This window comes from Carassius auratus, unplaced genomic scaffold, assembly GCF_003368295.1.
Source record: "Carassius auratus strain Wakin unplaced genomic scaffold, ASM336829v1 scaf_tig00037267, whole genome shotgun sequence".
Taxonomy (NCBI): domain Eukaryota; kingdom Metazoa; phylum Chordata; class Actinopteri; order Cypriniformes; family Cyprinidae; genus Carassius; species Carassius auratus.
The window spans coordinates 81,442-106,437 of NW_020526370.1; the positions used below are offsets into that span (position 1 = coordinate 81,442).

Genomic DNA, 24,996 nt, shown 5'->3' on the forward strand with positions numbered 1-24,996 from the left:
TGACTGCAAACACACCTGGGTTCGATACAACTATTGAGTGTGAAAGCAGACCAACACTGCAGGGGGTGCAGGGAACAATCGCGCTCAGGCTCAGACCGCAGCAAACGATCCCAGTATAAAAGCCCTCTTTAATATAGCAACTAAACAAGCTGCACCTGAACAGAATAATCAACCAATTAGTAGATCGAGAAATTAACAGGCAATGAACTAATGGGAGCATGAACTAATCACCAAACTGGAAACTTCTCACAGTTTTAAAATAAGAAAACAAGACAACACAGATCAAAACAGATAAAAAACATAACCATACAAGCACACACAAACTCAGAATGTGACATGTATATATGTATATATATATATATATATATATATATATATATATATATATATATATATATATATATATACATACACACAGGTCCTTCTCAAAAAATTAGCATATTGTGATAAAAGTTCATTATTTTCCATAATGTAATGATAAAAATTTTACTTTCATATATTTTAGATTCATTGCACACCAACTGAAATATTTCAGGTCTTTTATTGTTTTAATACTGATGATTTTGGCATACAGCTCATGAAAACCCAAAATTCCTATCTCAAAAAATTAGCATATCATGAAAAGGTTCTCTAAACGAGCTATTGACCTTATCATCTGAATCAACTAATTAACACCTGCAAAAGATTCCTGAGGCTTTTAAAAACTCCCAGCCTGGTTCATTACTCAAAACCACAATTATGGGTAAGACTGCCGACCTGACTGCTGTCCAGAAGGCCATCATTGACACCCTCAAGCGAGAGGGTAAGACACAGAAAGAAATTTCTGAACGAATAGGCTGTTCCCAGAGTGCTGTATCAAGGCACCTCAGTGGGAAGTCTGTGGGAAGGAAAAGTGTGGCAAAAAAACGCTGCACAACGAGAAGAGGTGACCGGACCCTGAGGAAGATTGTGGAGAAGGACCGATTCCAGACCTTGGGGGACCTGCGGAAGCAGTGGACTGAGTCTGGAGTAGAAACATCCAGAGCCACCGTGCAGAGGCGTGTGCAGGAAATGGGCTACAGAGAAGCAGCACTGGACTGTTGCTCAGTGGTCCAAAGTACTTTTTTCGGATGAAAGCAAATTTTGCATGTCATTCAGAAATCAAGTTGCCAGAGTCTGGAGGAAGACTGGGGAGAAGGAAATGCCAAAATGCCTGAAGTCCAGTGTCAAGTACCCACAATCAGTGATGGTCTGGGGTGCCATGTCAGCTGCTGGTGTTGGTCCACTGTGTTTTATCAAGGGCAGGGTCAATGCAGCTAGCTATCAGGAGATTTTGGAGCACTTCATGCTTCCATCTGCTGAAAAGCTTTATGGAGATGAAGATTTAGTTTTTCAGCACGACCTGGCACCTGCTCACAGTGCCAAAACCACTGGTAAATGGTTTACTGACCATGGTATTACTATGCTCAATTGGCCTGCCAACTCTCCTGACCTGAACCCCATAGAGAATCTGTGGTATATTGTGAAGAGAAAGTTGAGAGACGCAAGACCCAACACTCTGGATGAGCTTAAGGCCGCTATCGAAGCATCCTGGGCCTCCATAACACCTCAGCAGTGCCACAGGCTGATTGCCTCCATGCCACGCCGCATTGAAGCAGTCATTTCTGCAGAAGGATTGAGTGCATAACTGAACATAATTATTTGAAGGTTGACTTTTTTTTTGTATTAAAAACAATTTTCTTTTATTGGTCGGATGAAATATGCAAATTTTTTTAGATAGGAATTTTGGGTTTTCATGAGCTGTATGCCAAAATCATCAGTATTAAAACAATAAAAGACTTGAAATATTTCAGTTGGTGCGCAATGAATCTAAAATATATGAAAGTTTAATTTTTATCATTACATTATGGAAAATAATGAGCTTTTATCACAATATGCTAATATTTGAGAAGGACCTATATATATATATATATATATATATATATATATATATATATATACACACACACACACACACACACACACACACATTAGGGCTGGTAATTTAACGTGTTAATTTGATTAATTATGGAGAAAATTAACGCATTAAAATTATTTTACGCATTTAACGCACTTGCCCCGCCCTAGACCTATGTGGATCATCTGCCATTTCATACAGTCGATTGATGACTAATATGAGGCAGAGAAACACGTTACTGCATGATGGAACCTAGAAAATGTCCCTCAAATTCAAGATATTTAAATCATTTTACATGCCCCTGTTTGAAATTTTGTCTCATATTTACATCACATAGTTAAGAAATATCACACGAGCAGTAGGCTAAGTCCAATATCACGTGAGTGCAAATGTGATGCTCATCTTATAAAACAACTCATTAAGAAGTTAATATTGTGTTATTTTAGACACAATGTTGTCTGTTTTGCTCAATTTTGCAAATCAAAATATAAAGACAAATTAGAATTGTTCATCCCCAAGCATCCCACAGCAGCATTTGATTTCTTAATCCATGTTTTGAACGAATTGGGTGAACCATTTGGTGAGTTGAACCATTGGCCAGTCGCGTCGGCTTTGAAACGCTGCACAGACCGACCAGTGTATGACCGATCAGTGTATGTATCAGTACAATGAGAGCGAAAAGCACAAGGAATCTCTGCTCTCTGAGCTCTTGTGGTACTTTGATGTCACACACCGGTCTGTCTGATGGTGATGAACCACTTCAAGTCGAACAAGCCTAATTATTTAATGAACCATTCAAAAAGAACTCTTTACTTTACTCCTGAATGAATCAGCCATTTGAACGAATCAAACAATTGAATAAATGACTCGCTGACTTAATCATTAAGACATTACCACCACCTTCTGGCAGTTTTAGTTTATTATTTAGAGTATCATTTAATTAAATAAATGATTTCATATTTTCATAGTCATAATAATAAAATTAAGAAAATAAATTATTAAAGTTATAGTTCACCCAACCAAAAATGACAATTCTTTCATCATTTACTCACATGGGCCAAAAGAGTAAATGTAATACATTTTGTTAAACAAAATATTTCTTGCTGAACCTACTTTTTGTAATCTCTGTTAGATGCTTTGCACAACAATGACTTTAAATTATCTTTTCAGAGTAATTTCTCCAAAGTTGATGTGCAATTAATTAGATTAATCACCACATCAATGCAATTAATTAGATTAAAAAATCTTAATCGCTTACCAGCCCTAATGTGTGTACATACATATATATATATATATATATAAAATTAAACATTTATGAAAATGTGTTTTTCCTACCTTGAAGATCCACAGGATATTGTCTTTGAAATTCTTCTGGCTCCTGTGAGTCTGAATGTCTGAATCTAATGTCTCATATTGAAACCTGTAAGGAAATGAAATACTGAATATCTTGGCAAAATATTAGAGATATCCCCATGCATCTATTTAAGAGGCTGCATGATTAATTCAAATAAAATTTTAATCACCGTATGGCTTAGTACAATTATCAAATTGTATAAGACTATGATCTAATTGAATAAATATACAGTCTGATGCACTCTATGTTTTAGAGTGAACAACAGTAATGTGTACATTTAAATGTGCACAGCTTATTTGTGTCAGTGTCTCATAGCAGCTTGGTTCACAGTAAAATATAGTTTCTCACAAACTCCAGCTCTGTAAATTTGAATGTGTTTAATGTGCATTTGAAATCACAAGAAGCACAAGGTGCATTTTTTCAAATTCACATAACTTCCAACATTATGGACAGGTATTTAAACTAAATTTGCAATCATTTATTGTGATATCTTTTATTATTAATATTAAGTATTATTATTATTATTATTAAGTATTATAATTTTATTACTGTGGAAATAAAAACTTATTATTTTATTTATTTAGTTGTTATTATTATTTTGGTAATTTTTACACAGTGATGCCCCCTAAAAACACTTCTGAAATGTTTTTTTTTTCCAAGTTCATAGAGCTCAGCATGTTCATAAATAATAATAATAAAATCAGATTTAGAGATTCATTGTGCAGTGTTGTTGGCTTCATTGATTAAAATAGGAGTTTTCACTCCAACAATAAAAATGCAGCATTTCATTGATTATAATAGGAGCGTTTATTGCTTGTTTTTGTATATAATATAAATGTCATGCATGTAACTGCACATTTCAAGGTTTCGATTTGAAAGTGAAAGTGATGAAAGTGAAGTGACATTCAGCCAAGTATGGTGACCCATTTAACCCATCCGAAATGCACACACACAGAGCAGTGAACACACACACACACACTGTGAGCACACACCCAGAGCAGTGGGCAGCCATTTATGCTGCAGCGCCCGGGGAGCAGTTGGGGGTTCGATGCCTTGCTCAAGGGCACCTAAGTCGTGGTATTGAAGGTGGAGAGAGAGCCGTTCATGCACTACCCCCACCCACAATTCCGTCCGGCCCAAGACTAGAACTCACAACCCTTCGATTCGGAGTCCAACCCTCTAACCATTAGGCCACGACTTCCCCACAAACATATTTAAATATGTGACTGAATCCAAAACTGCAATGATCTACGACAGTATCAACTATGCTAGCATGATTAACAATTTACTAAAATGTTCCTAGGATGATTAGGCATTGATTAGAATGTTGCTAGCATAACTAGCAAGTGTCAAGCATTTTGTTAACATGATTAGCAAGTCACTAGCATGTCGTTAACAAGTTTCTAGCATGTTGTTCACATTATAAGCAAGTGACTACCATGTCACTAGCATGTTGTTAGCATGATTATTAAGTGACTAGCATGTTAATAGCACGATTAGCAAGTGAACTGAATGTTGCTAGCATAACTAGCAAGTGGCCAGCAAGGCTAGTTTTAGCTGTATTTTCAGTAGGGATTTTTTAAGCATGGCTATGGCAGTAGACCGGTTAAATCCACCATAATTCTAATTGTATAAAAGTTTTCACCCCCTCGACGAAAGTCTAAGGGATTTTTGGTTGTTATGATTGCTTTAAAAGTCTAGGAGGAGATACATTTTAAAATTTGGTCTCAGAAGAAGAGAAGGAAGAAGATGATGATTAAATAGGATTTCAGTAAGTTCGTTTTTTCAAGCCAACTTAACTAATAGATCTGCCACTTGTTCTATGTAATGTGTTACTTCTTATAGTAAGATAGCACTACTTATATATTTCAGTGATAGTAATTGAATAATAGTTCAATAATAATAAAAAGCACTGAGAAGCAACATATGTTACTGCAGAATTTCATGCCATGCTCATTAATTCAGTTATCCACTTATTTTGGGAAGTCGTGGCCTAGTGGTTAGAGAGTTTGACTCCTAACCCTAGGGTTGTGAGTTCGAATCTCGGGCCGGCAATACCACAACTTAGGTGCCCTTGAGCAAGGCGAACCCCCAAATGCTCCCCGGGCGCCGCAGCATAAATGGCTGCCCACTGCTCCGGGTGTGTGTGTTCACTGCTCTGTGTGTGTGCACTTTGGATGGGTTAAATGCAGAGCACAAATTCTGAGTATGGGTCACCATACTTGGCTGAATGTCACGTCACTTTTGTCACCTAAGGTATAATTTTTATATTGATAAGTTATTAGATTCTGGGATCATAATGAAGCCAACATTTTGGTATTGAGCTAACCCTAATCAGCAGAATATGGTAAAACCATGTTTCCAATGCAGCAACAACAAAATATCAATAAAATACATCTAAAGCATTTCTTTTAATGAACATTAGATTAGATTTGAACATATTGTTAACTCTAAGTCACACTAGGGCTGTCGCGATAACCGCAATATTGTAATACTATTGACAAGCAAACCGCAAAGGAAAGATAGCAACCGCGGCAAACCGCAGTGTTCAGGTTTTTTTTATTTTATTTTTTTATTTTTTTTATGAAGCTGTGGCCTTCTTGGTTTTTTTTTGTCACTGTGCATTCAATGTTAAATAAATTAATGATAAATTAATGATACAATATGGTTACGACTGTAATTTTCTCGCGAGCCGTTGTAGCTTTATGGTGCTTCGTTTGTTTTGAATAGGCCGGCTGAAACGATGGGAGGCGCTCGATCTGGTCCCAAAACCTGTCACGTCGCCAGTTTGGAAACATTTCGGCTTTCAACCCAATGAAAAGGGCGAGCCAGCGAATATAGATGAGCCGATATGCAAAATTTGCTGCAAAAAGGTTCCTGTGACGCAGCAATAATTTGAGGTCATCGGGACATTCTAAAAAGTTTAACGTGAAAAACGCTTTACGTGGTTTAATGTACCAATACAGTGATATTAACAGACCAAACTCACTAAACATCATATTAATAAAGTATACTATCTACAAAAAATCTGATGATCCCTGAATATGAATTCAACATGTTTAATAACACGTTAAGCCTTTTCCTCTCATAGAAAACCATCATAAGGCTTAAGGTGTTATTAAACGACTTGCATTCATATTCAGGGATCATCTGTTTTTTTTTTTTGTACATCGTATACTACTTTATTAGTATAATGTTTAGTGAGTTTGGTTTTTAAAAATCACTGTCTTAGTACATTAAGCGTTTTCTTATAACGGTTTTCTATGGGAGGAAAAGGCTTAACGTAAACGAGTTGGATTCATATTCAGGGCTCATCTGATTTTTTTATAGATAGTATACTTTATTAGTATGACTTTTAGTGAGTTTGGTCTGTTAATATCACTGTCTTAGTACATTAAGCCATGTTAAGTGTTTTTCACGGTAAGCGTTTTAGAGTGTCCCCTGTCATCCAGCGCAGCTGCCCCATTCAAGCATCAGGTCGCGGAGCAACATCAAAAAGAACAGCTGAGACCGGCCGACAGTTAGGAGTAGCTGAAACCTTTGAAAAATCTGTACAACACAGGCGTGAAAGTAACAGGCATACCTGCTGACGTCACGGATAACCTCCGCGTCAGTACCCATACCCAAGAGAGCGTGAGCAGATAACGAGCTCACGCGCTTTCTGCATGAGGAGCAGTGGGCCAGTGGTGACACGATATTCAGTCTAGATTTCCGCTGCTGTCCAAAGTCGCGCGCAAATACATGTAATACATGTTAGAACTCTTTGAATTCTTAAAAAAAAATGTATTGGAAAACGCATGTTCTTGTTGCTGTTTGGCATTTAACAATAAGCAAAAATGTTTTAAAACGTGTCTCTCTGTCAGTTAAAAAAAAGCAACAATATATGCTACATAACTCAAAGATAGAGCTTTGTATGCAGCAAAATCAGGATGAATTAGGTATGTAAAAAAAAAAAAAAGAAAGAAAAATGGCGGTAATTCCGCATATCGCGCTATTGAGCCACCCATAATAACCGCAGGGGAAATTTCTTAACCGCGACAGCACTAAGTCACACTAAAAAAAATAATTTGCAAAGAAAGATTTATTGTTAATTGTTGTGTTCCTGATACCACACTGAGCAACTCTTCAGAGTTTTTTCTTTTCTCCAGATGATCCATTCACTAAGCATACTTGGCTTGATATATACACACACACACACACACACACACTCACACATTTTCTTAAAATAATAATACAAACAGAACATAATAAACATAACATAAACATAATAATTAAATTACATTATAAACAATACAAATAATCAATAATGGATCTATGTAGTGACAATCTGTATAAAATGTAAAGTAAAAAGGCAAATAGTCGATGTAATATAAATGTTATAGAACACATTATTATATATATTCTGTGATATGCAACAAAGCATTGTTTCTTATCAATGTCAATACATGCCTGGTTTGGTCGTGGCTTTTCAGCAGCAATATATTTTTGCTGCAGTGCCAGACAGTGGATATAATTGCCATTACACACTCTATTCAATGAGAGGTTTAAAGACAAACAGCCAAAAATGGGGTTTGGCGAGTTTTAATTACAGTAATTTGTAAAGTAATTTGTATAAAATGTAAAGTAAAAAGGCAAATAGTCAATGTAATATAAATGTTATAAAAACAAATTATTGAAATGATATTCTGTGATATGCAACAAAGCATTGTTTCTTTTTGTTCAGACAAACGAACAACTTCATTCTATGATCTTGTGCAGTGCTATTCCGAGTTATGATCTTGTTGCTGAGTATAGCTAGCATTCAGTTCATTTTACCCAAAGTGGGCAACTCAACCGAGCGGTTGAGCGCATTTTCTAAGATAAAAAACAGATATACATTTTATCATCATGTTTCTGCCATTTAACTAAATTTACTGTAAGGAGGTCTAGAACATGAAATCCAATTAAATAGTTTTAATCTCAATTTTTTACGTTACTTGTAAACAATGTTAATACATTCCTGGTTTGGTCGTGGCTTTTCAGCAGCAATATATTTTTGCTGCAGTGCCAGACAGTGGATATAATTGCCATTACACTCTCTATTCAATGAGAGGTTTAAAGACAAACAGCCAAAAATGGGGTTTGGCGAGTTTTAATTACAGTAATTTGATCACCAAAAAGGGTCAACTGTGCGGTTACAATGCACCTTAAAGGGTTAATGAATAGTTACTGATTCTCAACTTTAAAGAGATCATATGATGCAGCTAAAAAGAACATTATTTTGTGTATTTGGTGCAATGCAATATGTTTATGCGGTCAAAGTTCGAAAAACATTATTTTCCACATACTGTAATGTACATTATTGTTGCTCCTCTCTGCCCCGTCTTCTGAAACGCGTTTATATTTACAAAGCTCATCAGTCTGAAAAGCAAGGTGCATGCTGATTGGCCAGCTATTCAGTGCGTTGTGATTGGCTGAATGCCTCAAGCGAATGATGTAAATGTTACGCCCCTTATCAAACTGTGATGCCGTCTCCCAGCACGATGAGACAAACCCACTAAACCCCATTACAAACAAGGCATTGGTTGCATCCCCCAGGGACATAATTACAGATTTTAATGACTTATACAGTTTTTTTGGCGTTGCGTATCACGCAGCGAAAACCTAAAACCATGTCAGCATTTGTGACTCGCATTTGAATCGTCAGTGCCAAATTTTTTAAATATGTAAACATACTTACAGGCTGTGAGTCAGAAGTGCCAGACTTTCCTTGCAAAGTTGGATTTGCCCTACTTTATAGAAACAGCTTTTGTACACAGAAGCATGGTTCAGGAAACCATCTGTAAAATTCGCTGCACACATCTGAATATTTGGATTGTTCTAGAACAGTGTTGTAAATACAATTTAACCACTGATTCCTAGTCATGTCATCTTTTGGAAGGCCAAAAAAAAGTAGTTTTGCTTTCACAACGAAACACACAGCGTCTCCACGACATAGCGCCGGCGGCAACAGTGAGAATAAAAGATATGCCATCTTTCTTTGCATGAACATATGTTGACTTAGACATGTAGGGCCATGTTAGAATGAGCCATTTTAGGAGGGTGTGGTAGACTCTTAACTTTTATAAAGAATATCTCTTTGGATTTGTGACTTTAGTCTTTGCAACTTAACAGACCTTCTTTATGCACCAAGACATTGTAACACTCCGAAGAGAAAGGAAACATTTAAATCACATCATATGACCCCTTTAAAATCACTATTCAAAGTCTATATTTAATGTATTGTTCAATGTACCCTTTAAATCCATTTGTGAAAGAGCTTATGTTTTTATATTCTGTTTTATCAAAATATTTGTTTTCATTTTTCAGCACATTGTTTATTTCCAGACTTGAATTTGATTTTGAATTCCAGGTTTCGGTTTTGAACTGTAAATCTATTTTTGACTATATTTTTAGTGAAACACATGAAATATCTTCTAGTACATGCAGTTCTTCACTACTGAAGCTACTAATCCAACACAACAACCACAACAAATACACTAACTACTGTACATTCTGACAGAGAAAATGCTCATGAGCCCCCTAGTGGCTTTCTGTGTAAGTATATTATTGGAAAGAAGCTACCATCACATAAACAATAATTGAGAAATTAGTTAACAGAGCAATATGTAAAACACATGAAATACCTTTTGGAAGATGGTGTTTCCTCACTTAAGTCTGGTGGATGGATAAGTGACCCATCACTTTTAACAGACACAGAGCCTAATCTTTCACTAAAACAAACCAGAGAAAAAAAATACTTCAGTCTAATTTGGAAAGATTTAATTATACATCGGCCAACAAGGAATTTGTTTTAGTGTCACAAGCTTCCAATACACAGAAACAACACAAAATACAGCTAATAAAAAATAAGATGTGAATAAAATACACAAATGTATAAATATAAATAAATCACATACACACACACACATGATAAATATGTACAGGTGTGTACATATATAAAATACTGTACTGGGATCAGTAAGATTTTTTTTTATTTAAATTTATTTTTTTAATAAGATTCTTATGCTCATCAAGGCTTCATTTATTTGATCAAAAATACCGACAGCCTTTTATTGCAATTCAACATACCATTTTCTATTTTAATATACTTAAGGATATAATTTATTACTGTAAAGCAAAGCTGAATATTCAACATCGTTACTCCAGTCTTCAGTGTCATGCATGATCCTATATATATATATATATATATATATATATCCAAACATGACCCATTATAAAAGCAGTCACTTAGTGATTTTCTTTTATCTGTAGGTTTTTGATAGAATCCATGATGCCATGTTTCTAAACAAGATGTCCAGGACCTCCAGCAGAAATATAGGCCCACAACATCAAAAATAGAGCAGTATATTTCATTGTACACATGGGGCACTCCTTATCCCCGTTTTCACCAAACCCATCTTGAGTGTTTGCTGCTAAAAAGATCATTTTTTAGTTTCATCTGACCATAGAAGCCAGTCCCATTTGAAGTTCCAGTCGTGTCTGATAACGGAATATGTTTTTGTTTGTTTTTGGATGAGCTAGGAGAATGTTTCATGAAACCCTCCCAAACAACATGTGGGGATGTAGGTGCTGTTTGACAATTTATTTATAGGGTTTTTTTTGACCCCAAGACTCAACTTTTTTTCTGCAATTCTCCAGCTGTGATCCTTGGAGAGTCTTTAGCCACTCAAACTCTCCTTCTCACTGTGCATTAGGACGATTTAGAGACATGTCCTCTTCCACACAGATTTATAACATTTTCTGTTCCCTCATATTTATATTTCTGTGAAACAGGAAGCCTTGGATGAATAATTTCATGTTCATAATCAACCTGGAGTGTATGAATATGAATGGAAATATGCTTCGGAGATATTTTACTCATAAGAATTTCTAGGAGTGCAAATAATTGTGTTCAGCGTGTATTAAAAAAAAAAAAAAAAAAAAAAACTTATTTCATAATGATATTTCCCCCCATTTTAAATTCTTATTATCCAATGAAAGTTTAGATTTTGTGAATTTTTTAAATAGATCAAAAAGATCAAAAGGATTAACAATGCAGATTCATTTTCACAGCATTCTTTGATCATATTTACCAAGTGTGCCGATATTTTTATATATATATATATATATATATATATATATATATACAGTATTGTTCAAAATAATAGCAGTACAATGTGACTAACCAGAATAATCAAGGTTTTTAGTATATTTTTTATTGCTACGTGGCAAACAAGTTACCAGTAGGTTCAGTAGATTGTCAGAAAACAAACAAGACCCAGCATTCATGATATGCACGCTCTTAAGGCTGTGCAATTGGGCAATTAGTTGAAAGGGGTGTGTTCAAAAAAATAGCAGTGTCTACCTTTGACTGTACAAACTCAAAACTATTTTGTACAAACATTTTTTTTTTCTGGGATTTAGCAATCCTGTGAATCACTAAACTAATATTTAGTTGTATGACCACATTTTTTTAAAACTGCTTGACATCTGTGTGGCATGGAGTCAACCAACTTGTGGCACCTCTCAGCTGTTATTCCACTCCATGATTCTTTAACAACATTCCACAATTCATTCACATTTCTTGGTTTTGCTTCAGAAACAGCATTTTTGATATCACCCCACAAGTTCTCAATTGGATTAAGGTTGAATTCAGAGTTTGGGGGTCGTCTCACAAACTGCCTGTGGCCCTTGGACCCAAAAAGAACAATTTTACTCTCATCAGTCCACAAAATGTTCCTCCATTTCTCTTTAGGCCAGTTGATGTGTTCTTTGGCAAATTGTAACCTCTTCTGCACATGCCTTTTTTTTAACAGAGGGACTTTGCGGGGGATTCTTGAAAATAGATTAGCTTCACACAGACGTCTTCTAACTGTCACAGTACTTACAGGTAACTCCAGACTGTCTTTGATCATCCTGGAGGTGATCATTGGCTGAGCCTTTGCCATTCTGGTTATTCTTCTATCCATTTTGATGGTTGTCTTCCGTTTTCTTCCACGTCTCTCTGGTTTTGCTCTCCATTTTAAGGCATTGGAGATCATTTTAGCTGAACAGCCTATCATTTTTTGCACCTCTTTATAGGTTTTCCCCTCTCTAATCAACTTTTTAATCAAAGTACGCTGTTCTTCTGAACAATGTCTTGAACGACCCATTTTCCTCAGCTTTCAAATGCATGTTCAACAAGTGTTGGCTTCATCCTTAAATAGGGGCCACCTGATTCACACCTGTTTCTTCACAAAATTGATGACCTCAGTGATTGAATGCCACACTGCTATTTTTTTGAACACACCCCTTTCAACTAATTCAACTAATTGCCCAATTGCACAGCCTTAAGAGCGTGCATATCATGAATGCTGGGTCTCATTTGTTTTCTGAGAATCTACTGAACCTACTGGTAACTTGTTTGCCACGTAGCAATAAAAAAATATACGAAAAACCTTGATTATTCTGGTTAGTCACATTGTACTGCTATTATTTTGAACAATACTGTATATATATATATTTATATATATATATATATATATATATACAGTACAGACCAAAAGTTTGGAAACATTACTATTTTATTTTTATTTTTTAAGCCTACATTTATTTGATCAAAAATACAGAAAAAACAGTAATATTGTGAAATATTATTACAACTTAAAATAATAGTTTTCTATTTGAATATACTTTAAACAAATCATTTATTCCTGTGATGCAAAGCTGAATTTTCAGCATCATTACTCCAGCCTTCAGTGTCACATGTAACATCCAGTCTATCACATGATAATTTAGAAATCATTCTAATATTCTGATTTATTATGAGTGTTGGAAACAGTTCTGATGAATTTTATATTTGATGAATAAAAGGTTAAAAATAACTGCATTTATTCAAAAAAAAAAAAATCTTTTCTGTCACTTTTTATCAATTTAACACATCCTTGCTGAATAAAAGTATCGATTTTATTTAAAAGAAAGAAAGAAAAAAATTACTGACCCCAAATTACTGACCAGTAGTGTATATTGTTATTACAAAATATTTATATTTTAAAAACATAGCTTCTTTTTTTTCTTTTTTTTTACTTTTTATTCATCAAAGTATCCTAAAAAAGTATCACATGTTCTGAAAAAATATTAAGCAGCAGAACTGTTTCCAACTTTGATAATTAATCATCATATTAGAATAATTTCTAAAGGATCATGTGATAATGATCCTAAAAATTCAGCTTTAAATCACAGAAATAAATGATAATTTAAAGTATAATACCTTTAAAAACAATTATTTTAAATTGTAATAATATTTCACAATATTACATTTTTTTTCTGTATTTTTGATCAAATAAATACAGGCTTGATGAGCAGAAGAAACTTCAAAAACATTAAAAACAGTAATGTTTCCAAACTTTTGGAACACATACACACACACACTTATTCTGTCCTTTATTCTTCTATGAAAAACCACAATTGTGCCTTATTTTCCTTTTCTGAAGTTGGCAACCTTAGAGGTACAGGACCATAAAAACACACAAAGTGACATCCATTACACCCCTTGCACTTACACCCTCCAGCTATAATAATGACATAATTTGCAACTGTTGCTGTTTGTTATTTATTGTCATTTTGTTTTTTTGTTTTTGTTTGTTTTTTTGTGCCCGAAACTCACCAGACAGAATTTTGTTGTAGTATGTACAGTGACAAAGTAAATTGAACTGAAATGAATTTATTCAGTCAAGTTTTATCACTTTTTCCACAAGGAATACAATTATCTAATGTAAAAAATACCTTTTGGTAGATGATGGTGTTTCCTCACTGAAATTTGGTGGTTCATCTTTTGACCAGTCACTCTTCACTGACACAGAGCTGGACACATCTGAGCCTGTAATTACACTAATGACACAAAGAACAGAGAGAGAGAGAGAGAGAGAAGCTTTACTACAGAAGGTTCCTCTGTCTCAGTTGAAGAGTTTAGTTTAATTCAAATTATGTCTTCGCTGAGATTTCACCCTAAAAACTGATCAGGTCAGCTACAATAGAATTTAAACCGGTAAACAGTCAAGTTTCCTCACCCTGCATAATATCCATTTCACCATAAAACATATCCATCAGTTGATCAGCCAACAGTGGGTGTGACATCGGAGGCTGAGATTGTTTTCCAACTGTCATTTTTTTTGTAATTACTGTTGTTGCTTAATTTTGTCAAGTGTGTTGTTAAAATGATTTAGTTATATTCCCAAAACATCTACAGTCATGATGGAAGCACTTTACATGAGCCATTGTCAAGCCCTGATTGCCAGCCATATTTTTATGTTCCGAGTAGTAAAATTAACTACTATATATATATATATATATATTACTATATATATATATATATATATATATATATATATATATATATATATATATATACACACACACACACACACACACACAGAGTACAGACCAAAAGTTTGGAAACATTACTATTTTTATTTTTTAAGCCTACATTTATTTGATCAAAAATACAGAAAAAACAGTAATATTGTGAAATATTATTACAACTTAAAATAATAGTTTTCTATTTGAATATACTTTAAACAAATCATTTATTCCTGTGATGCAAAGCTGAATTTTCAGCATCATTACTCCAGCCTTCAGTGTCACATGTAACATCCAGTTTATCACATGATCATTTAGAAACCATTCTAATATTCTGATTTATTATGAGTGTTGGAAATAGTTCTGCTGTCTAATATATTTGATGAATAAAAGGTTAAAAATAACTGCATTTATTAAAAAAAAAAAAATTTCTGTCACTTTTTATCAATTTAACACATCCTTGCTGAATAAAAGTATCGATTTTATTTAAAAGAAAGAAAGAAAAAAAAATTACTAACCCCAAATTACTGACCAGTAGTGTATATTGTTATTACAAAATATTTATATTTTAAAAACAGCTTCTTTTTTTTCTTTTTTTTTACTTTTTATTCATCAAAGTATCCTAAAAAAGTATCACATGTTCTGAAAAAATATTAAGCAGCAGAACAGTTTCCAACTTTGATAATTAATCATCATATTAGAATAATTTCTAAAGGATCATGTGATAATGATCCTAAAAATTCACCTTTACATCACAGAAATAAATGATAATTTAAAGTATAATACCTTTAAAAACAATTATTTTAAATTGTAATAATATTTCACAATATTACATTTTTTTCTGTATTTTTGATCAAATAAATACAGGCTTGATGAGCAGAAGAAACTTCAAAAACATTAAAAACAGTAATGTTTCCAAACTTTTGGAACACATACACACACACACACTTATTCTGTCCTTTATTCTTCTATGAAAAACCACAATTGTGCCTTATTTTCCTTTTCTGAAGTTGGCAACCTTAGAGGTACAGGACCATAAAAACACACAAAGTGACATCCATTACACCCCTTGCACTTACACCCTCCAGCTATAATAATGACATAATTTGCAACTGTTGCTGTTTGTTATTTATTGTCATTTTGTTTTTGTTTGTTTTTTTGTGCCCGAAACTCACCAGACAGAATTTTGTTGTACTATGTACAGTGACAAAGTAAATTGAACTGAAATGAATTTATTCAGTCAAGTTTTATCACTTTTTCCACAAGGAATACAATTATCTAATGTAAAAAATACCTTTTGGTAGATGATGGTGTTTCCTCACTGAAATTTGGTGGTTCATCTTTTGACCAGTCACTCTTCACTGACACAGAGCTGGACACATCTGAGCCTGTAATTACACTAATGACACAAAGAACAGAGAGAGAGAGAGAGAGAGAGAGAGAGAGAGAGAGAGAGAGAGAGAGAGAGAGAGAGAGAGAGAGAAGCTTTACTACAGAAGGTTCCTCTGTCTCAGTTGAAGAGTTTAGTTTAATTCAAATTATGTCTTCGCTGAGATTTCACCCTAAAAACTGATCAGGTCAGCTACAATAGAATTTAAACCGGTAAACAGTCAAGTTTCCTCACCCTGCATAATATCCATTTCACCATAAAACATATCCATCAGTTGATCAGCCAACAGTGGGTGTGACATCGGAGGCTGAGATTGTTTTCCAACTGTCATTTTTTTTGTAATTACTGTTGTTGCTTAATTCTGTCAAGTGTGTTGTTAAAATGATTTAGTTATATTCCCAAAACATCTACAGTCATGATGGAAGCACTTTACATGAGCCATTGTCAAGCCCTGATTGCCAGCCATATTTTTATGTTTCGAGTAGTAAAATTAACTATATATACATATATATATACACATATATATATATATATATATATATATATATATATATATATATATATATATATATATATATATATATATATATATATATATATATATACACACATATATACACACACACACACACACACACAGAGTACAGACCAAAAGTTTGGAAACATTACTATTTTTATTTTTTAAGCCTACATTTATTTGATCAAAAATACAGAAAAAAACAGTAATATTGTGAAATATTATTACAACTTAAAATAATAGTTTTCTATTTGAATATACTTTAAACAAATCATTTATTCCTGTGATGCAAAGCTGAATTTTCAGCATCATTACTCCAGCCTTCAGTGTCACATGTAACATCCAGTTTATCACATGATCATTTAGAAACCATTCTAATATTCTGATTTATTATGAGTGTTGGAAATAGTTCTGCTGTCTAATATATTTGATGAATAAAAGGTTAAAAATAACTGCATTTATTAAAAAAAGAAAATTATTTTCTGTCACTTTTTATCAATTTAACACATCCTTGCTGAATAAAAGTATCGATTTTATTTAAAAGAAAGAAAGAAAAAAATTACTGACCCCAAATTACTGACCAGTAGTGTAAATTGTTATTACAAAATATTTATATTTTAAAAACATAGCTTCTTTTTTTTTCTTTTTATTCATCAAAGTATCCTAAAAAAGTATCACATGTTCTGAAAAAATATTAAGCAGCAGAACTGTTTCCAACTTTGATAATTAATCATCATATTAGAATAATTTCTAAAGGATCATGTGATAATGATCCATAAAATTCACCTTTACATCACAGAAATAAATGATAATTTAAAGTATAATACCTTTAAAAACAATTATTTTAAATTGTAATAATATTTCACAATATTACATTTTTTTCTGTATTTTTGATCAAATAAATACAGGCTTGATGAGCAGAAGAAACTTCAAAAACATTAAAAATAGTTGTAGGAGCCGCATTTGAGTTTATTTTTTTGGTTTCTTAATTTATTTATAATTGTCTTTTCTGTTGCATTTGAGTAGTATATCTTCCACAGCCAGGAGAGGGTGCTATCATATAAATTGGAGCGTTCAGAGCATGACGAGGAGAAGGCGTGCCAGCAGATACAGTCCTTGACCTCCGCCTGGATCTGTGTTGCAGGAGCTTTTGCTTATAGGAGAAAGCTAAACTCCAAGCGCTACAAAGGAATATTTAAAGACATTTAAATTAGTTTTTTTTGTTTTGTACTTTGTTTATTTGCAATAAATATCAACAAACATTCCATGACAACACTTGGATTTTCTTGGATTCGGGCTGTGAGTCTGACCCTGTACGCGCATTCTCCAGGTGGTTGGAAACAATAACAGGGGGTTACAGGGAAAACCCAACATTGTTTTTTGCCATTACATTGCGTCAAAGACTCTTGTTGTGAATTTATCAAAGATGGATTTATGTTGGAACTACACGATATGAAGACGAAAGAAACACTTTGATGGAGGTATGTGCTTTCAACTTTCATAAAGTGAAGCCAAATATATAAGAACGATGAAATCACAGCCTAATTGGAACAAATCATATGCAAAGATATGTTGCTTTTTGGAAGGAATACAAACTATTTCTACATTTTTGAGGACTTTTGCATTGACTGAAGCAAGATAAATATTTTTTTTGTGATTTTTGGAAGTTAATTTGTCAGCCATGGCTGATTCTAATGAAGAAGAAACAACTCCTGTTAAAGACATGAGTGAAACTGTCGCGCAATTGCAGTCATCTAGAGGAGGAAAAATGTCACATGTAACACGTAGAATGAACATTGTGAATGATTTAATGATTGAGCCAGAGTTTCTTGATGAAGTTAAACAAAACATGATCAAGTTTAATGAATTTCTTGAAGAGTTCAAAGCCGTGCATGCCTCCTATAGTGAAATGTTGGATGAAGAGGCAAAACAAGAAGACCACGAAACATTGTATCAGCCTAGATATATACAGATAATGGCTTTTATGGCTAATGTTGAAAAATGGATGTCAGCCATAGAAAACCCAGGTTCCCAAGCTTTAGTTGAAGCCTCCTCTTCTGTCACCCAAGTAGAGGATTCTGATATTGATATTGATGCTCAATCATTTAGATCACATACATCATCAGTATCATTGCGCATTAGTGCAGAGGCAGAGAGAGTAGCTTTAATAGCTAAAACGGCAAAGCTGCAAGAAAGGCATGCAATTGAGGAGCAGGAGCATATTCTGAGAAATATTCAACCTCCTCTTCTTAATTTAATTTAGGCCCAGATAGGTATCACAGCAGACCTGTTTTACAGCCCAAGGCTAGCAGTGATATCCGGCCACAACTACAGCAGACCTCAGCTCACAGTATTCCTCCTGTTATCTCCCAGTCACTTGCAAGTTCAGTTCCAGCCATTCAGTCCACTGTATCTCAATGGCAAATTCCTACACCCAGATCAGCACAGGAAAGCCATATGATCAAAATTATGGAAAAGCAGAGTGAATTGACAAAGATTCTTATGAAACCGCAACTTCTGTCTACACTACCGCAAGGTAGCATTCCACTCTTTGATGGACAAGTTCTTGAGTACAAGTCATTCATTCACTCCTTTGAAAATATGGTTGAAAGCAAAACTGATAACAATAAAGATAGATTGCAGTTTCTTATTCAATACACAAGAGGCCCAGCACAAAGGCTGGTCAAGAGCTGTGAGTACTTGTCACAAGATAGAGGCTACCAGAGAGCAAAGGACTTGCTAAAGGAAAACTTTGGAAATTAATACAAGATCTCTTGTGCTTACTTGGAAAAGGCCCTATCCTGGTCCCAAATAAAATCTGAGGATTGTAAATCACTACAGGATTATTCCATGTTCCTTAGGAGTTGCTGCAATGCTATGGAGGAAATGGAATATATGTAGGAGCTAGATACCATATCCAATATGAGAAGCATTGCTCAAGCTACCATACAAGCTTCGGGAGAGATGGCGTAACAAGGCTTATGAGCTACAAGAACAACGTAGTCGTAGGGTAAGGATTTTAGATTTAGTCTGCTTTATTGAAAAACAAGCTCGCATAGCAGCTGATCCAGTATTTGGTGATCTTCAAGATCAGTCGGCTAGTAGAGGAAAGGCTAGATCCCCAGTCAAATCACAGGTCTCAAAGTCATCTGGCAGTAGTTTTGCCACTAGTATAACTATTGCCCAAAAGCAGATGAAGTTTGATCTTTCTTGCCCCTTCTGTAGTGCAAGACACACATTGGACACATGTAAAGACTTTTTAAAGATAACACATAGAGACAAGCTCAGTTTTTTAAAGACCAAAGGCATATGCTTTGGATGTCTCTCCACAGGCAACATTAGCAGAGACTGCAAAAGGCGTCTCAGCTGTAAAGTATGTAAGCAAGCTCACCCTAGTGTCCTACATATTGAGGCCAAAGATAGTATCGTAGAAAAAGCAGAAAGACCCTCTAATGCTACAGGCGGTGCATTGGCAGGGTTATGTGGTCATATAGGGGCCGGAGATCAAGAGAGTGTGCCGTCCATTGTCCCAGTTCAGGTTAAGGCAGCAAAGGGCAGCCAAATCTTACAGGTGTATGCTCTCCTGGACCCTGGATCCTCTGCCACCTTCTGCTCCGAGGATCTTATGTGTCGGCTCAATCTGAAAGGTAGAAAAGCACACATTCTTCTACGCACAATGAATCAAGAAAAAACTGTTCCAACTCATGTCGTATCTGAAGTAGAAGTTTCAGCAATAGACAGCAATAACTTCTTACCTCTTCCTGATCTCTTCACTCAAAAAGAAATGCCAGTTACCACAAACAGCATTCCCAAGCAGAAAGACTTAGCACAATGAAAGTGTCTAAGTCGAGTCAAACTTCCCAGCATTAATTCAAAGGTGGAGCTGTTGATTGGCACGAATGCTCCAAAGTGCTTAGAACCATGGGAGGTTGTTAATAGTCAAAGTGGGGGCCCCTACACAGTTAAAACCTTATTGGGGTGGGTTGTAAATGGGCCACTGAGAAGTGCTGATGGTGGTGCAGAGAGTGTGACTGTGAATAGGATATCAGTTGCAAGTCTAGAACAGCTTCTGATCTCACAGTATAATCAGGATTTTAGTGAGGTAGTATCTGAGGAGAAGACTGAAATGTCAGTTGAGGACAGAAGCTTTTTAGAGATAGCCAATGAGGCGGTCTTACAAGATGGACATTACTATCTGAAGTTGCCCTTTAGGAAAACTGATGTGAGCATGCCTAACAATCGCCAAGTTGCAGAACAGCGCCTCCAAACTCTGAAAAGGAAAATGAAAAAAGATGAACAATACAAACAAGAATATATTGCCTTTATCAATGACATCTTTGAAAATCATTATGCAGAGGAGGTCCCAGAGGAAGAACTCACACAGGCACCTGGGAAGGTATGGTACATACCACACCACGGAGTGTACCACCCCAAAAAGAAGAAACTTCGAGTGGTGTTTGATTGTGCAGTTACATACAAAGGTGTATCCCTTAACAAAGAGCTACTACAGGGTCCTGATCTGACCAATTATCTTGTCGGAGTCATTTGGAGATTCCGCAAAGAACCTATAGGAATTATGGCTGACATTAAGTCAATGTTCCATCAGGTGGGAGTAGAGAAATCAGGTGTGGACTACTTGTGCTTCCTGTGGTGGCCACAGTGTGACACCAGTCAAACCCCAAATGAATACCATATGCTTGTGCACATATTCGGCGCACTGTCCTCCCTAAGTTGATGACAATGAAAGCTGTTTTCCCCTGCACGTAGCTGAAACAATCAGGCACAACTTTTATGTGGATGATTTTGCTAAATCCATGGCCAAAGAGTCTGAAGCCATCCAGCTAGTAAAAGACCTCACCGCACTATGCTACAAAGGTGGATTCCAGCTCACTCAATGGGTCAGCAATAATCGGGCAGTTCTAGCATCCATTCCAAAAGAAGAATGGGCAAAAGAAATCAAAACACTAGATCTTGACAAAGACAGCCTTCCAATCGAAAGAGCCCAGGACTGCAGTGGTGCGTGGACTCTGACCATTTACAGTTTAACATCAATTTAAGCCAGAAGCCACATACCCGCAGAGTACTTTCTGTTGTAAGTTCCATTTTGATCCCCTCTGGTTTCTTGCTCCTCTCATTCTCCCAGCCAAGCAGTTGCTACAAGAGCTCTGCAAGAGAGGCTTTGGATGGGACGAACCTTTGCCCCAAGCTGTAGTAGACAGGTGGGAAGATTGGACAAATAATTTAGAAAGAATAAAAAGCTTCAGTGTTGCACATTGTTTGAAACCAAAAGGCTATGGGACAACAAAGTGTGCAGAACTACACCACTTTGCTGATGCCAGTGAGAATGGCTATGGCTCAATAAGCTACATAAGACAAGCTAATGAACAGGATATTATACATGTCACCTTTCTTATGGGAAAGTCCAGAGTCCTTCCTTTAAAGAGCATCACAGTACCACATCTGGAGTTGGCTGCTGCAGCATTGTTGGTAAAGGTGGACAAAATGCTAAGGAGAGAACTACATCTACCCTTAAACCCCTCCGTTTTCTGGACTGACAGCCAAACCGTACTTAAGTACATTAGAAGTGAAACTGCAAGATTTAAAACGTATGTAGCAAACAGGGTCTCGCTGATTCGGGATAACTCTGAGCTGTCCCAATGGAGATACGTAAGAAGTAAAGACAATTCAGCTGATGATTCCTCGAGAGGATTGAGTACAGGCAAATTCATGGAGCAAAGGAGGTGGATGCATGGCCCAGAGTTCCTATGGAAACCTGAGGAAGGTTGGTTAGAGGTGAAAGCATTGGGCTCAGTGTTACAGGATGATCCAGAGGTTAGGAGAAACACTACTGTGTTTACAACAGTGGTGAACACTGATACACCCACAGACCAGCTTATTTCATACTTTTCAAATTGGATTAGGCTACTTAAAGCAGTGGCATGGTACATCAAACTAAAAAAGGCCTTGAGACTGAGAATCAAAAAACAAAAGGGCTCTCCATCATATCAAGTCGTTACCCGCTCCCACAGCCAAAAGGCGAGCCCAAAATTGGAGGTTTTTAGGACCAAACCTGGTGGACAACTCCTCACAGTGGAAGATCACTTAGAGGCAGAAAGGTCAGTTATCTCTTATGTTCAGAGGCAAGCATTCCCAGCTGAAATTTCAACACTGCAAATGACCCCACCTAAAGTGAAAAGGAGCAGCAGGATCTGTAGGCTTGATCCTGTGCTAGATGAAGGAATCATAAGAGTAGGTGGCCGGATGCATAAATCTGCCATGCCTGATGAAACCAAACACCCCTGTATCTTGCCCAGAGATTCACACATTTCAATTCTTCTTTTAAGACACATTCATGAATGCTGTGGTCACAGTGGCAGGAACCACATGCTCTCAGAGCTCCGTAAAAAATATTGGATTAGTAAGGCCAACTCTTTAGCAAGAAAGGTGCTCTCAAGATGTGTCATGTGTCGATGTTTGAAGGGCAAAGCAGGTGAGCAGAAAATGGCAGATTTGCCGCTAGAAAGAATCCTACCTGACCTCCCTCCCTCTACCAATGTCGGATTGGACTACTTTGGCCTGATTGAAGTGAGGCGAGGAAGAAGCACCATTAAAAGGTATGGAGTTCTGTTTACATGTATGTCCAGCAGAGCTGTTCATTTGGAAGTAGCTTTCTCCTTAGACACTGACTCATGCATTCACGTTTTGAGGAGATTTGTTTGCAGAAGGGGGCAGGTTAAGCACATCAGATCTGACAATGGAACGAACCTGGTGGGTGCTCAGGTGGAGCTCAAGAAAGCTCTGATGATGCTGGACAAGTCAAAGATCCAGGATGCCCTGCTTCCTGATGGAATCGAATGGAGTTTCAACCCACCAGCAGCATCGCACCATGGCGGAGTCTGGGAAAGGCTTATAAGATCTGTTCGTTACGTGCTGAACTCCACACTCCATCAACAGTCCATCGATGAGGGTCTTCAAACTCTATTTTGTGAGGTAGAGGCTATTCTAAACAACCGTCCTCTCTCCACAGTGTCCTCAGACTAGGGATGGGTACCGAAACCCGGTATTAAACTGGCCCCGGGGCTAAATTATGAAAGACCGTAGTATCAGTGAGATTTGACAGTATCGGTTCTGCTTTCGGTACTGGAGGAAAAAAAATTATGTACTATGTATTTTTGCTTAATAATGTTGTCGTGCACATTTAATCTCACCAAACATTTCTAATGTGTGATCATATTAAGACGTTTGTCCGTTTGATCTGCGTGAACTCTCATGCACGCCGTGGAGGCTGTCTTTCAGTCACACACACACACACACCACAACGAGCGCACGCACATGCATTAACTGTACGTAAACTCCTGCTTAATAATAAAGAGTGACGATGGCGAAGAGATTTGCTTAATGTTATCGTGCACATTTTATCTTACCAAACATTTCTAATTTGCGATATTATTAAGATGTTTGTCTGTGAGATCTGCAAGAACCCGCATGCGCACAACTGAGGCTGTCTGTCAGTCACACACACACACAACAAGAACGAGCGCAGTACACGCATAACAGTAAGAAAACTCCCGCTTAATACAAAGAGTGACGATGGCGGAGAGAGCAAAACGTTCCGAAGTGTGGTTATACTTCACTAGAGTTAATGCTGACAACCCTCGTTGTCATAAGTGCAAACAATATTTGCATGTAAGGGCGGAAACACAAGCAATCTGTCAAAGCATCTTTCAAAAGTGCATTATGTGTATCGACTGCCTAGCTAGCTCGTCTCTGGTTGTTGCCCATCTACGTCAGGTATGTATGCTAAAATCATGTTGAATCAACGTTGTTTACGTCATTTAAAATAAATGTAAAATCTTCCTGGTTTGCTAACCTTACGTAGAAATTCTGTTGATTTCTTTTGGGAAAAATGAGAATGAATTCAACATATTTTCTACTTCTTTTTAAATTTCAAATAAGGAAAAATCAGTATGTAAATGTAAACATTTATTTGGCTAACTTAAATGCACAGCACCTCAAGTTAGTTTACAAAATAGCCAATTGCCACATTTTGCAACCTTTTTATTATATATAATTTATTGTGTGTATATATATATATTATATATGTATATATATATATATATATACAAATTTTTTTTTTTTTTTTTTTTAAGCTGCAGCTACTATGAACCAACCAACTCCTCCTAAAACCTCTGGTCCAAGACAAGCCCATTATTAATTTTACATAAAAAAAGAAATGTTAATTCTGTTCTCAACTTGTTCTTAAAAAAAACACACACACAACACAAAGTACCGATAAGAATACCGTTAAAGTACCGGACTGTTAAGCAGTATCGGTAAGAGTAGTAATACCGTTAAAACCTTAACGATACCCATCCCTACCTCAGACCCATACGACCTAGAACCACTGACCCCAAACCACATCCTCCTCCTAAAAACCCAGC

At 36.0% G+C, this 24,996-nt stretch overlaps 1 protein-coding gene across 1 annotated transcript in view; it reads right to left on the reverse strand.

The window, feature by feature from the left end:
* LOC113083017 (NLR family CARD domain-containing protein 3-like) overlaps nt 1–24,996 on the reverse strand; it is an 84,583-nt gene that overhangs the window by 53,426 nt on the left and 6,161 nt on the right. The window contains exons 4-7 of the mRNA XM_026254363.1: nt 15,943–16,047; nt 14,076–14,180; nt 9,956–10,042; nt 3,272–3,356 (exon numbers count right to left, since the gene is read on the reverse strand). Of these exons, the coding sequence (XP_026110148.1) occupies nt 3,272–3,356; nt 9,956–10,042; nt 14,076–14,180; nt 15,943–16,047 (382 nt within the window). The remainder of the gene's footprint in view (nt 1–3,271; nt 3,357–9,955; nt 10,043–14,075; nt 14,181–15,942; nt 16,048–24,996) is intronic.